The 15,667-nt window shown below is 38.7% G+C and overlaps 1 protein-coding gene across 5 annotated transcripts in view; it reads right to left on the bottom strand.

The window, feature by feature from the left end:
- Positions 1-9,844, bottom strand: part of SMN2 (survival of motor neuron 2, centromeric) — a 24,173-nt gene extending 14,329 nt beyond the window's left edge. For 2 of the 5 annotated variants that reach the window (XM_023729548.1, XM_023729549.1), the window contains exons 1-5: positions 9,672-9,843; positions 4,411-4,482; positions 2,587-2,706; positions 1,536-1,748; positions 1,226-1,381 (exon numbers count right to left, since the gene is read on the bottom strand). In XM_023729548.1, coding sequence (XP_023585316.1) covers positions 1,226-1,381; positions 1,536-1,748; positions 2,587-2,706; positions 4,411-4,482; positions 9,672-9,743 — 633 coding nt within the window. In that variant the 5' untranslated portion in view covers positions 9,744-9,843. Of the gene's footprint in view, positions 42-1,225; positions 1,382-1,535; positions 1,749-2,586; positions 2,707-4,410; positions 4,483-9,671 lie in introns of all 5 variants that reach the window. The other 3 variants (XM_023729550.1, XM_023729546.1, XM_023729547.1) reach the window with 3 other exon arrangements.
- Positions 9,845-15,667: the final 5,823 nt, after the last annotated feature.

Here is a 15,667-nt window from a genome sequence, read left to right as displayed (position 1 = left end):
GGTGGTGGTGGTGGTGGTGGGCCATTGAATTTTAGGCCTGGCTGTAAAGAAATATTTCAAAGAAAAATTAATTTACTAATTTCAATATGAAAGGGAAGAAAAGGATTCAATATCAAAAAAATCAAAATGATTGCCCAGAATAATATCTATATTACATAGATCAAAAAAGTTAAGTCATGTACCAAATACTGAAGTCAAGTAGACTTATAAGTCAAATAACAACCTCTAGCTTTTTCTCATTTCCTTTCTATACATATATTCAGGAAGTAAAAACAAAGTAAGATTTTTAATTACCTAAGAAATCAGAGACAATGGTATTTAGCAAGATATTTCACTCATAGGAGACTTATCCTGCCAAAATTAACTAAATTGTATACTTTTTATAGATGCTCTTTTAACTATACATATGCTAACTTAGAGTATACATATTGTGAAAACTAGCAATCCCTCACCAAACATGGAAGATCAGTCCTGAGACCAATGAAGCATGATATATATGTTGTTGTTGTTAAATGCCATCAAGTCGGTTCTGACTCATAGCGACCCTATAGGACAGAACAGAACTGTCCCATAGGGTTTCCAAGGAGCACCTGGTGAGTTTGAACTGCTGACCTTTTGGTTAGCAGCCGAGCTCTTAACGACTATGCCACCAGGGATCCTATGATTGAGATATATATATACATATTTTATGAGGTTGATCATTTTAGATTCAGGAAACTGAAAAACAACGTAAACTTCAATAAAAATATTTTTTGTTCTAGTTAATTTCTATTACTTATAACAAAATAAATAGAATCAATATTTACTTTTTAACTCTGCAAAACAATCCAGGAGCTCTTCAAGATTTTATCCATATTAGATATGGAGAAAAAGACACCCAAATTGTGTTCTCTCCCAATTTTTATATATCTTACACAGGTGACATGGAGAACTACAGTATATCATCCAGCAGATGATAAAGTATTATTATACTTTCTAACCTACATAACTTTGCTAAATTATTAGTCTAAGTCTCCACAAAAGTAGTTGAGACAGTCTTTCAGTATAAACTATTCCGCATCATTACCTTATTTCCTTTTCAAGGAATTCCCAAGTGTGAATTTGCAGCAGTTACAGAAAGCTACAAAAATTTCATGGAAAAACTAGAATTAACTTAATTCAGGGGCTGAATGTCCCAATTCTACGAACTATTTCCTGGGAAACCTTCTCTGGGTAGCAGGTTTACCTTTCCTGGTCCTACTCCCAACCCTGGCATTGGGGGTGGTGGAGGTAGAAAAGAATTCCATGGAGCAGCTTTAGACTTCAAGTTATTTGGTTTATTTCCAGGAGACCTGGAGGAGTTCTCACTTTCATCTGTTGAAATTTGACTTTCATTTTCATTCTTTAAAAATAAAAAAAAAATGTGTTTTTGTTATAAAGGTATCATTAAGAAAAACTTAATACTTCAGTGGATCAAACTGACAACCAGTTATACTATTTAGTTTCTCATCTATTCTTGGCCTCTAAGAATTCTTTTTTTTTTTTTGCATTCTTACCTCTTGAGCATTCTCCTGAGCATTCTGATCTCCATTACTAACTCCTCCAAAGGTTGACAAAAGTAGATCAGACAGATTTTGCTCCTCTCTATTTCCATATCCAGTGTAAACAACAACACAGGTTTCTCTCTTAAAATCCACTGAAGCAATGGTAGCTGGGTAAACGCAGCCGTCTTCTGACCAAATGGCAGAACATTTATCACCAACTTTCCACTACAAAAGAAAGCAAAGATATACACATGTACACTTCTTTTAAAGACAATAAAATATAATCTTGTTTGGGGTGAGGAGGGAGATAGTCTCCAGTTATCTGGAAAGCAGAATGGTTTAGTGAAAAAAGACTTTGGGGCCAGAAACACATAAATTGTAACTCTTCCATTTACATAATTTTGGAAAAGTTTCTTAATCTCTTTGGTCTTATTTGTGTCATCTGTTAAATAGAAATAATATTCTCTACCTCACATATTTGTTATGAGAACTAGAAAGGAGGAAAAGTATGTAAAGTATCCAGCACTTGGGTCTGGCACATAGCAAGTGCTCATCAAAGGTTAGCTTGCTTTCCCCTTGGTAGTGATGAAACTAAAGTTGACCAATGAGACATCAACGTATTTAGCTTCCAAGTCTACTGTTTTAACTAGCAGAAATGACTTCCCAGAGTTTTTGGTTCTCTGGTGCTAATAGTATTAGGGTGCTTGAAGAAAAAAAAAAAAACCATCTCTCATCTTAAGAAGTAGAACAGTGCCAATTCGGTTTAAGGCCCTCAGGTACCTTTCCCAAATAACATCACCTCTCCTGTCCCAACCACAAAGTAAATGCTTCTCTGAATTTAGTATTTTCATTCCCACTTAATTCCTTACACTTTTAATACTGGCATGCATATTTCTAAACAACAGGAAAGTTTAATAGCAGATTTACGATTGTATGTCAACAGAAAAACAATGTACTGATCATTTAAGCTACACTGTACTAATCATTTACGTTAAAGATGCTTTACACTACTTAATAAGTAACAAGAAATACTTTGAAGTTAAATTTCAATGTTTTAAATAACCTGTTTCAATGGAGTCGTGGTATTCTTTTTTTGGCTCTTATTCTTCTTAATAGGTTTTCTTTTAGGTGTGCCTCTTGGTTTGTCTGAAGCTTCACAAATGTCACCATTCTTCAGAGCATGCTATTAAAATATGTACAGAAATGTACATGTTACGGAGTGATACATCAAAAAGAAAAAACAACATAGCTCAGTTACCACTATAAGCTGGTCTCAAGACCCCACCACTTCAGAAAGCCTTTACTTCCTCTTTTCACCATCCTACACTCTACCAAAACTGATTCTGAAGGCATCATACACCTTATCATCAATTCTAGAGACACTGTTTTAATCAAGACTCCTCATTCTCATCCTTTCCATAACATTAGACCCTACTGATCATCTCTTTCTTGAAATGCATGACACCTAGGTGACACAGCAATGTAGTGCCCCAATACTTTTATTATTTCTCTGATCAAATATTAAACTGGGTGTTCACAAGAAAGATGGCTATCCTTATCTGCTCGTGGTCATCCATTCCTATTACCACAATTACTTCTATACAAATGGACTTCTAAAGTTATTATCCAGCTCTGACTTTTCTCCTTAGCTTGATCCAACATTTCTAATTAACAATTTCTTATCTTCACATGTACCTCAAACTCAACACAATTAAAACTAAATTATTTTTTCTCCTTTACTCAGACTACTTCTGCCTACAATATCACCAGCCCCATCTGTAAACTGAGCATTCTGTCATAACTCTAACTCAGGCCCTCATGAACCAGTCGCCATCTAACTGGTGTCAGTTTCTAGTCTCTCCCATTTCAATCGGTATTTTACAGAACTCTCTTGGTAACCCTTCATTAGTCCACTTCTAGTTTAAGTGTGTATTGGAAAGAATATTATTTAAAAATCTGGAATTCAGCTGCAACAACAACATACAGGACTGAAATTTACCTCATGCTGGAGGAGTGACTACAGGAAAGAAGTGGACTCTGTACGCATGGTACTCTATATGTTCAGCCTAGTCTGGACTGCGATGGCCCACACGTGCTGCGTACAACTAAATATCTTAGACAGTGGGAAAAGTGATGATGTTGGACAACTGGGTAAATGTCTTACTTGGGCCACAGAACCAGACTAAATACTTCCTAAAACAGATGTATATTCCTACCATCAGGAATACTTGACTTGATACCCAACTCATAGGGTACTGAGAGAATCACGTTAATTTAATGTATATAAAGCATTTAGAACAGTGCTTAGAACACTGTAAACACTCTACAGGTATTAATTACTACCCTACTATTATTTATGATCATCATTATTTCAGTAAGTCTTGTTAAATGTTTAAAAATTGTAATTCATACTGCCCTTCTTCTCCTGCTAACGCGAATTAGAGGACTTCTTCTACAGTTCGATATAATGTGAAAATATTAAAAGCAATAAACGTTTAAAACTCTACTTTGCACCTTGGTGGTAGAAAAGGTTGGTGGTTTGAGTCCATCCAGAGGTGCCTTGGAAGAAAGTCCTGGTGATCTACTTCTGAAAACTCAGCCAGTGAAAATCCTATGGAGCACGGTTCTACTCTGACACACATGGGGACGCCATGATTTGGAAGGGACTGGACAGCAACTCAGTGGTCAGGTAAAGGGAAAACATAGAGACAGGCTATCAACTTCTAAAGGAAAGTATCATCTGACTTAACTAACCCATATTACTACTTAATCTTCAAAATTAAAACTGAATAACATGCACTTTAACACTTTAATGTATGTTATCAATTAAATTTTTACCAGATGAGTAATATGAGGAAACAAAGGACAGTGAGTAAACATTTCATACCTTAAATGAAGCCACAGCTTTGTCGTAGGCTTTTATCAATGCTGTATCATCCCAAATGTCAGAATCATCACTCTGGGAGGAGTAAGGAATAAAAACAATTCATGTTTGGGTGGGTTTCATGAAAAACATATGTTCAACCCATCTTAATCCAGACATAACTAAATTACATTGAAAATGGGTATTTCAAATCCTAAATAAGACCCCAGGAAGCCTAGCTACTTAGAGGTTATGTGACATTACCCCCAACGACGGAAATCTGCAAATGTTCCAAGATTTATGTCATAAAGTGAATGTCTTACTATTTAATACCTATCTACTGAACTTAATGGGATCTCCTCAAGGGTAACGCATCTAAGACCAGATAAAAGGTTTAATTTGGCAAGAAGAGAAACATGTGCCCGTCAGCTTGACTTTATCCAAACTAGGGTAATGCTATTCTGACCATAGACCTTATGGTCCAAAGAATATTTTTTCTCTCGACATTGCAATGTGACTAGATTATTCAAAGAACTCTCAAAATGTTTAAGGATACAAATTGTTAATGGTGATTAACCAATTAATTTTTCATTTTAAATAGTAGTGGTATTAAATAATCTGGAAAAGGCCTAAAAATCATTAAGCTATTTCTATTTTTATTTAAATTAATTCAACTTAAAAATGAATATTTTTGAGCACTGTGCTCATCACTGGGAGGTATATAAAATCATACTACCTGCTCTCAAGAGATCTGGTCTAACTAAGGGTTTAAGACATATCAACCACATAAAACAAGGAAAATATAAAACAAATATAATCAAATATTAAAATGTGATGTACAAACAATAAATGTTTTAATTAAAAGGAAAGAAATTAACATACGCTGGATGATCATGGAAGAAACAGGCCTAGAAAATAAAAATCAAAAGGATTTGGCTAGATAGAGAAGCAAATGAAAAGCATTCAGGGAAGACCATGAGCCAAAAAAAGCATGGAAGCAAAAATTAAACACAGTGTATCTGAGGGATTAGCAAGTCAACGAATCCAACTAGACTCAAGCTCATGTTATGGAGCAGTTGGAGATAAGTCTAGGTACATAATGTCGGGAAATGGGAAGACAGGTTAGAAAACACCTTCAGCAAGCAGTTTGGGTTGATACGATATTAATCAATCGATAATTTGCAAAGAAGTTTATAATAAAACTCATTTTTTAAATTGTAAAACTAATTTCGTCATTTTCTTGTTAATCTCCATTATATTAAGAGAAATATGTTCCAATGTAAAACTGTTAATCTCACTATATGATAAAAAGCACTTAAAATCATTAAGTCATTTTACAGAGAAGAAACATAATAACAGAGGTAAACTGACTCATTCAAGATTACATTGCAACTTGGAAGAGGGGATGCTCCTTGGTAACTTGGTAAATGGAAAGAAAGCAAACAGTAGAAATTAAGGGTCCTGAAGAAATAAAGAAATCACAAAATCAGAAGACACATCAATTCCTTACCACCGCAAAAGGCATCAATGATAAAGGAAATAGCACTCCACTAAAGAAATAGAAGAGGGATCTCTTGAAGTAAGATACATAGTACGTAACACAAACTCCTCATAACTCAACTGTTATTGCTAAACTAGGAAAATAAGGGATTTTAAAATGAACAAAAAACAAAGACATCCATTTTCATTGATAAACATTTCAGTTGATAAAACTTTCCAAACAACAAGCACAAACAGAAGAAAATTGTAACACAATACCCAACTTATATTAGATATCCTTAAAGCAGCATCTGCAATATGGAAAAAACCACCTTGAATTAAAAAAATTTTTAATTCCAAAGAGAAAAGGGAAAATTTGAATCAAGAGTTAAGCAAAATCAGGAAAGAAAATGGAAGAAAAAGTAAGATTAACTGCAAGGTACCCAAGGAAGAATATACTTGACGGAAAACCTAAAGGGCACCACAGAAAGGCATGAAAAGAGCCAAAGAAACAAAAACAAAATAGAAAATAAAGTGGTAGATAAAGATGACTGGCAAAGAATGTCCAGTGCATCAATGAGGCCTCTATTAAAAAAAAAAAAATTAGAACAAATAAACTCTAAAAAAAAATCCTCAGAGTCTCCAAGCAAAACTACGAAGTCATTCACAAAATAAGGAAAATTAGTTAGCATCAGATTTTTTCATAAACATTTATGGGGAAAAAAGTATGAGTCAAGGAATTTATATGCAGCCTAGATGTCCTTCAAGTGGCAAGACCATAAGCTAAGTTTAAAATGTGGAAGAATACTGTACTCACTAGTCTTTCCACAGGAATCTACTGAAGATAAGCTTCATCCAACCAATATATGACCAGAAAAACTTTGGTTAAACAAAAAAAAACTGTTAGTATCAAATGCACTTAATTGTAGATCTAAGAGAAAAGCAAAGGACATTAATGTCATATGTCCCAGCAAAGCAGAAACAATTCAACGTAAAAAAGGGAGAAGGGAGAAAAGGGAAAGAATAACTTCATTATCTTTTACAAAAACAGTAGGTGGAAGTCAAAGGATACTATTTACAACTGACAAACCAGATAATAAAAGGTAAAAAAGAAAAAAGGGATTAAGGGCACTATAAAAAAGGTTTCAGGATAACAGGAATGACTAGAAGGGAAATACACATCTGGCTAAATACCAACAGAAATTGAAAAAAACAAACAACAAAAAAAACAAAAACAAAGAAATACACTATGCTAAGACAGGAACATAATAAATATAACAGTGTATAAACTAATTATGGAGTCCTGAAAGGTTGGCAGTTGGAATCCACCCAGAGATGTCTCAGAAGAAAGGCCTGTTGATTTACTTCTGAAAAATCAGCCCCTGAAATCCCTACGGAGCACAGTTCTACTCTGACACACATGAAGTTTCCATGAGTCGCCATCCAGATCTGATTTCAGTCACATAAAAAATGTGAATGGACTTAACTTGCCTATCAAAAGAAATGATTTTCAAATTGGTTCACAAAGCAAGTCTAATCTACACTGCATACAAAAAAGACACCTAAAACAAAGCATAGAAAGGTAAAAATATAAAGGATGGCCACTATCTCCACTACAATAAACTCTGTATTGGAGTCAAAGTAACTAAAACAACAAGAGATATAAAAATTGGAAAAGAAAAAGTAAAACTATCTGTATTTGCAGATGATATAATAGTATACCTAAAAAGTCAAGAGATACAAGAATGAAACAAACTCAATTCTCTTTAAATTTGCAACTACTAATCTCAAGTAAAGGAAACCCTGGTGGCATAACATTTAAGAGCTACAGTTGCTAACCAAAAGGTCAGCAGTTCGAATCCACTAGGCACTCCCTGGAAACCCTATGGGGCAGTTCTACTCTGTCCTATAAGGTCACTGTGAGTTGGAACCGACTTGATGGCAATGAGTTTGGGTTTTTTTTTTTCCTCCTTGGTTTTAATCTCAAGTGGCCTGGTGGCATAGAGGTTACGTAAGTTAACGGTTTGGCTGCTAACCGAAAGGTTGGCAGTTCAAATCCACCAGGCGCTCCTTGGAAACCCTGTGGAGCAGTTCTACTCTGTCCTATAGGGTCACTATGAGTTAGAATCAACTCGACAGCAATGGGTTTGGTTTTTTGGGGGGGGTTTAATCTCAAATAGGAGCCCTGGTGGCACAGTGGTTAAGAGCTCGGCTGCTAACCAAAACGTTGACAGTTCAAATCCACCAGCTGCTCCTTGGAAACCTGATGGAGCAGTTCCACTCCATCCTATAGGGTCGCTATGAGTCGAAACTGACTCGATGGCAACGGGTTTGTTTTGTTTTAATTTCAAGTAAGCCCTATATTTCCTTAGTCCAACACTCACCCATTCTCCTAGAGGGGTACTTCCTAACTTCTCTCTCCTCAAACCTCCAACATCTTCTTCCACATACTTGCACCTAGCTGATGACCTTGATTCTTCCACTGAGAAAACAACAGCAACCGAAAGAGAATTTTCACAGTCTCCCACCACCATATACACCACCATCTACCCCCATCTGTACTCATATAACTGCCACTACATAAACTGTCAGCGTTCTAACAAAGGCCAGATCCATTCCCCCTTACCTACGCTAGGATATCACTTCAGCAATTCTCCCTTCTTTCTGCTTTATCATCAGGTCTTTTGTCCTTACTGGATTTTTTCTATCAGCCTACAAACATACTATTTCTCTCATCTTACAAACAAAAATATAAAAAACCCTGTCTAAGTGAAAAATTCGTTTGTTCTGTAAACCTTCATCTAAAGCACAATAAAAAAAATAAAGTGGCTAGAACAACAACAAAAAACTGTGTCTACTCCATCTCACCCTCTATCTACTGGCAATTACTCTACCTTCTACTTCCATAAAAACTTCTAGATATATTTGTTTTAAATACTGTCTTGCATTTCTCTTCTCACGCTGTCGAACTCACTCCAATCAGATTTTCACTCCCACCATTCCATGCGGAATCGACTCAGCGGCAACGGGTGTTTTTAATTCCATGCCCAGGATTGAACTCCTGATCTCCGCCCTTATAAACCTGCTCTACTTGCAGTCTTCCTCATGTCAGTAAATCTCAGTAAAAGACAACCTCATCTTTTCAACGGTCAGGACAACCCGAGTTCTGTCCTTAACTTTCCTCTCTCTCAAACCTACACATCCAATTCATCTGCAAGACCTGTTCCTTCTGATTTCCAGATATATCCAGGATCCAAACACTTTGCACTAGCTCCAATGCTAACAGGCTGATCCAGGTCTGAACCATTTCATTAGATTCCTACCTAGTTTCTCAGTTTCGTCCTGGTCCTGTCTCCTCTTTCTCCCTAGTCAGATAGAGGGGAACAAATCAAGATTTTGTCAAGCTACGGTAGGGCCTCGTTCAAAGCCATAAGGGCGCCCCGAGCAGATGGGGTTCGCAGGAAGGAGAGTGGTAAAATCCAAATCCAAACACGCGGCCATCAAGTCGATGCCAACTCATATTGACTTTATGGGACAGAGTAAAACTGCCCCATGGGGTTTCCAAGGAAAGCCTGGTGGATTTGAACTGCCGACCTTTTGGTTAGCAGCCGTAGCTCTTAACCACTACGCCACCAGGGTTTCCAAGGAGAGTGGGGAAGGGAGTAAAAACACGCGGACCACTGCGCCGCACAGAGCAGGGCTGGCCAGACACCACCCCGCTGTCAGAGAAAGCGCGGGGCCGGAAGGAGGGCGCTCAGAGCGCGCCTCGGTAGCCGGCAGGTAGGCAGCCCCGGCCGTGACCTCACCTGGCCTGTGCCCCGCCGGAACAGCACCGAGTCTTCCTGCTCCAGGACACCGCCACCACCGCCCATTGCCATGGCGAGTCTACTACGGGATCCGCGCCGTGAGGCTCGATCTCTTCGGAGTGACGACTTCCGGCACCCGGGACCTCTGGGAGCGGAAGAGCACGGTGGCCTGGAGGGTGGCTGGATGACTGGAGGACTCTGTATCTTCTACCAATGACCGGTAGTACTCACCCAGTTTGGTCGCTTTGATTTTTTCTACGTCATATCCCCCTCAGTCTTTCCATTTCACTTTTTCGTAGAACGATTCGACCACAGTGTTTCAATGTATAAACGAAAAAATTTTTTTGGAAAATAGTGTTCGTTGCAGGTAATTTAGATAATAGTGGTAAGCAATAGAATAAAAATCAGTCCAGAAGTAACTGATAATAATATAGCCACTGTTTTTAAAGTGCTTTTAAGAGTTTTACGTATTTTAATTATGTATTTTATTTATTTATGTATACCTCACGACAACCTATGAATTAGGGGTATTGCTTTCCACGAAGGTGCCTTGGTGGTGCAGTGGTTAAAGCGCTCTGCTGCTGACCAAAAGGTTGGTGGTTCAACCCACCTGCTGCTCTTTGGGAGAAAGATGTCACAGTCAGCTTCCGTAAGGATTTACAGCCTTGGAAACCACATGGAGACGTTCTACTCTTCCCATCACCATGCATCCAAATCGACTTGATGACAGTGAGTTTGGTGATTTTCGGCCTTCTTGCGGAGTCCCTGAGGGGCACAACCATTTAGGCACTCAGCTACTAACCAAAAAGTTGGCGGTTCACATCTACACAGAAGCACCTTGGAAAAAAAGCCTGGTGATCTACTTTTAAAAGGACTCAGCCACTGAAAACCCCATGGAGTGCAGTTCTACTCTGACACACACAGGGTTGCCTTGAGTTGGTATCCACTTGAGGGCAACTGGCTAATGGATCTCCATGCAAAGAGACCCAAGTTTGATTTTGGCCCCTTCCCCTTATTTGCAGCCACCACTCGTCTGTGGGTGGAGGCTTACGTGTTGCTATGATGCTGAACAGGTATCAGCAGAGCTTTCAGACTAAGATGGACTAGGAAGAAAGGCCTAACGATCTATTTTGGAAAATCAGCCAATGAAATCCAATGGATCCAACAATCTGATCCCCAACCAATCATGGGGATGGGGCAGGACCACTAAATGCTTAGTTCAGTTGTGCATGTGGTTGCCATGAGTCAGGGCCAACTGAATTGCAGCTAACAACATTCCCATTTTAAAGATGAAGAAACTGAGGCACAGAGCATTTACACAGCTGCCTGGAATCCAAGCAACAGAGGTCATTAAAAGATGCTCAACATCACTACTCTTGTTGTCAGGTGAGCTCATTGCTTCAGCCACTGTGTCGTCCATCTTGTTAAGGATCTTCCTCTTTTTCTCTGACCCTCTACCAGGCATGTCCTTCTCCAGGGACTGGTCCCTCCTGATCACATGTCCAAAGTATGTCAAGAAAGTCTCACCATCCTCACTTCTAAGGAGCGTTCTGGCTGTACTGCTTCCAAAACAGATTTTTGTTCTCTGGCAGTCCATGGTATATTCAACATTCTTTGCCAACACCGTAATTCAAAGGCATCAATTCTTCTTTTGTCTTCCTTATTCATTGTCCAGCTTTCCCATGCATATGAGGTGACTGAAAATACCATGACTTATGGCAGGTGCATCTTAGTCCTCAAAGTGACATCTTTGCTTTTTAACACTTGAAAGAGGTCTTCTGCAGCTGATTTTCCCAATGCAATATGATGTTTGATTTCTTCTTTTTTTAATTTTTATATTTTTTATTATACTTTAGATGAAGGTGTACAGAGCAAATTAGTTTCTCAGTAAACAATTAATACACATATCGTTTTGTGACATTGGTTGCCAACTCCACGACATGGCAACACTCTCCCCTTCTCCACCTTGGGTTCCCCATTACCAGCTTTCCTGTCCCCTCCTGCCTTCTCGTCCTTGCCCCTGGGCTGGTGTGCCCATTTAGTCTTGTCTTGTTTTATGGGCCTGTCTGATGTTTGGCTGAAGAGTGAACCTCAGGAGTGACTTGATTATTGAGTTTAAAGGGTGCCCAGAGCCATACTATTGGGGTTTCTCCAGTCTCTGTCAGACCAGTAAGTCTGGTCTTTTTCTGTGAATTAGAATTGTGTTCTACATTTATCTCCAATGCTGCCCGGGACTGTCTATTGTGATCCCTGTCAAAGCAGTTGTTGGTGGTAGCCAGGCACCGTCTAGTTGTGCTGGATTCAGTCCGGTGGAGGCTGTGGTAGTTGTGGTCCATTAGTCCTTTGGACTAATCTTTCCTTTATGTCTTTGGTTTTCTTCATTCTCCCTTGCTTCAGATGGGGTGGGACCAGTGGAGAATCTTAGATGGCTGCTCACAAGCTTTTAAGACCCCAGTCTCTAATCACCAAAGTATGATGTAGAACGTTTTCTTTATAAACTACTTTATGTCAGCTGAGCTCTTTGTCCCCTGGGACCATGGTCCTGAGCCCTCAGCATCATTTGACTTCTTAACTGTTGCTTCCATAGGCATTGATTGTGGATCCAAGTAAAATGAAATCCTTGACAACTTCAGTATTTTCTCCATTTATCATGGTGTTGCCTATTGGTCCAGTTGTGAGGGTTTTTGTTTTCTTTATGTTGAGGTATAATCCATACTGAAGGCTGTAGTCTTTGATCTTCATCAGTAAGTGCTTCAAGTCCTCTTCACTTTCAATAAGGAAGCAAGCAAGCAAACTCTTAGGGAAATGCAAATTAAAACCATAATAAGATGACACTGCCACCTACCAAAAGACTAAAGATAAAAGGATTGACAATACCTGGTGAAGGTGTGGAGCAATGGAACTTTCATATATTGCTAGTAGGAGTATAAAATGGTATAACCATTTGTTATGGATTGAATTGTGCCCCCCCTCCAAAATATGTGTTGGAATTCTAAACCCTATGCCTGTGCATGTAATATTGTTGTTAGGTGCTGTATAGTCGGCTCCAACTCATAGCTATCCTATGTACAACAGAACAAAACACTGCCTGGTCCTGTGCCATCCTCACCATCGTTATGCTTAAGCCCATTGTTGCAGCTGCTGTGTCAATCCATCTTGTTGAGGGTCTTCCTCTTTTTCCCTGACCCTCTATTTTACTAAGCATGATTTCCTTCTCCAGGGACTGATCCCTCCTGATAACACATCCAAAGTATGTGAGACGTAGTCTTGCCATCTTTGCTTCTAAGGAGCATTCTGGTTGTACTTCTTCCAAGACAGATTTGTTTATTCTTTTGGCAGTCCACGGAATATTCAATATTCTTTGTCAATACCACAATTCAAAGGCATCAATTCTTCTTCGGTCTTCTTATTCATCGTCCAGCTTTTGCATTCATATGAGGCAATTGAAAACACCATGGCTTGGGTCAGGCATACCTTAGTCTTCAAGGTGACATCTTTGTTTTTCAACACTTCAATGAGGTCTTTTACAGCCGATTTGCCCAATGCAATGTTTCTTTTAGTTTTTTGACCACTGCTTCCATGGGTGTCGATTGCGGATGCAAGTAAAATGAAATCCTTGACAACTTCAGTGTTTTCTCCATTTATCATGATGTTGCTTGTTGGTCCAGTTTTTTTTTTTTATGTTGACGTGTAATCCATACTGAAGGCTGTGGTCTTCATCAGTAAGTGCTTCATCTTCATCAGTAAGTGCTTCAGTCCTCTTCACTTTCAGCAAGCAAGGCTGTGTCATCTGCATAACGCAGGTTGTTAATGAGTCTTCCTCCAATCCTGATGCCCCATTCTTCTTCGTATAGTCCAGCTTCTTGGATTATTTGCTGAGCATATAGATTGAATAGGTATGGTGAAAGGATACAACCCTGAAACACACCTTTCTTAACTTTAAACTACACAGTATCCCTTTGTTCTATTCAAACAACTGCCTCTTGATCTATGTACAGGTTCTTCATGAGCACAATTAAGTGTTCTGGAATTCCCATTCTTTGCAATGTTATCCATAATATGTTATGATCCACAGAGCCAAATGCCTCTGCATAGTCAATAAAACACAGGTAAACATCTTTCTGGTATTCTCTGCTTTCAGCTAGTATCTGTCTGACATCAGCTATGATATCCCTGGTTCCATGTTCTCTTCTGAATCCTGCTTGAATTTCTGGCAGGTCCCTGTCAATATACTGCAGCTGCTTTTGAATGATCTTCAGCAAAATTTTACTTGCATGTGATATTGATACTGTTCGATAGTTTCTGCATTCAGTTGGATCACGTTTCTTTGGAATAGGCATAAATATGGTTCTCTTCCAGAAGGTTGGGAAAAGCTGGTAGCGTAGTAGTTAAGAACTACAGCTGCTAACCAAAAGGTCGGCAGTTTGAATCCACCAGGCGCTCCTTGGAAACCCTATGGGGCAGTCCTACTTTGTCCTATAGGGTCGCTATGAGTCAGAATCGACTCGACAGCAACAGGTTTGGTTTTTGGTTTTTGGTTTTTGGTTCCAGTTGGTTGGCCAGGTAGCGGTCTTCCAAATTTCTTGGCATAGACAAGTGAGCACTTCCAGCTCTGCATCCACTTGTTGGAACATCTCCGTTGGTATTCTGTTAATTTCTGGAGCCTTGTTTTTTGCCAATGCCTTCAGTGCAGCTTGGACTTCTTCATTCAGTACCATCAGTTCCTGATCATATGCTACCTCCTGAAATGGTTGAACGTCAACCAATTCTTTTTGGTATAGTGACTCTCTATATTCCTTCCATCTTCTTTTGATGCTTCCTGTGTTGTTTAATGTCTTCCCTATAGAATCCTTAAATATTGCAACTCAAGGCTTGAATTTTTTTCTTCACTTCTTTCAGCTTCCAAAATGCCGAGTGTGTTCTTCCCTTTTGGTTTTCTATCTCCAGGTCTTTGCACATGTCATTATAATACTTTGTCTTCTTGAGCTGCCCTTTGAAATTTTCTTTTCAGCTCATTTATTTCATCATTTCTTCTCTTTCACCTTAGCTATTCTGTGTTCAAGAGCAAGTTTCACTCTCTTCTGACATCCATTTTGGTCTTTTCTTTCTTTCCTGCCTTTTTAATGACCTCTTGCTTTCTTAATGTATGATGTCCTTGATGTCATTCCACAGCTCCTCTGGTCTTCGGTCACTAGAGTTCAACGCATCAAATCTATAGATTTGAATGTAATACTGTTTGGAAATAGGTGTTTCTTTGTTATCTTAGTTGGGCCAAACCAATGTAGGATGTGTCCCAAACCTAATCATTTCTGAGTTATAAATAAAACAGATTGGACACAGATATGTGCACATACTGGGGAAGACAGATGCCATGTGAGGATAGCCAAGAGCCAAGGAACCCTGGGCCTACCAACAAGGAAGAAATCAATACAGCTTACACCATGATTTGGGCTTTGAGCCTCTTCAACTTTGAGAAAATAAATTTCTGTTCTTTAAAGCCACCCACTTGTGGTATTTCTGTTCCAGCAGCACTAGGAAACTAAAAACCAAAAAAAAGAAAAAAGTAAGTTGTCATCAGGTCGACTGTGACTCATGGGACACCATGTGTACTAGATTAGAACTGTGCTCCATAGGATTTTCAATGGCTGATTTTTCAGAAGTAGATCACCAGGCCTTTCTTCTGAGGCACCTCTGGGTGTATTCAAACCTCCAGCCTTTTGGTTAGCAGCTGAGTGTGTTAATCTTTTTCACCACCCAGGGCTTCCCCTTCAGCTTTTTTCCTAATGGAGTCTTATTGATAAATTAGAGCTTTTCATATATTAAAGGCATTATACTTTTTTTAAAACCTACCAGCATACAGAAAAAAAAAGAAAAAACATGAAAAAACGCTAGGTAGAAATCTCAAACTATACTTTTATACTTTTATGCATAGAAAAATGTATTTCATGTATTGAAACAGAATACGTCAAAACCGAAGCAGATGGTGGAGTTTTAAA

The sequence above is a fragment of the Trichechus manatus genome, unplaced genomic scaffold, assembly GCF_000243295.1.
Source record: "Trichechus manatus latirostris isolate Lorelei unplaced genomic scaffold, TriManLat1.0 scaffold00029, whole genome shotgun sequence".
Lineage (NCBI taxonomy): Eukaryota > Metazoa > Chordata > Mammalia > Sirenia > Trichechidae > Trichechus > Trichechus manatus.
This window is presented reverse-complemented; position numbering and strand designations above follow the sequence as displayed.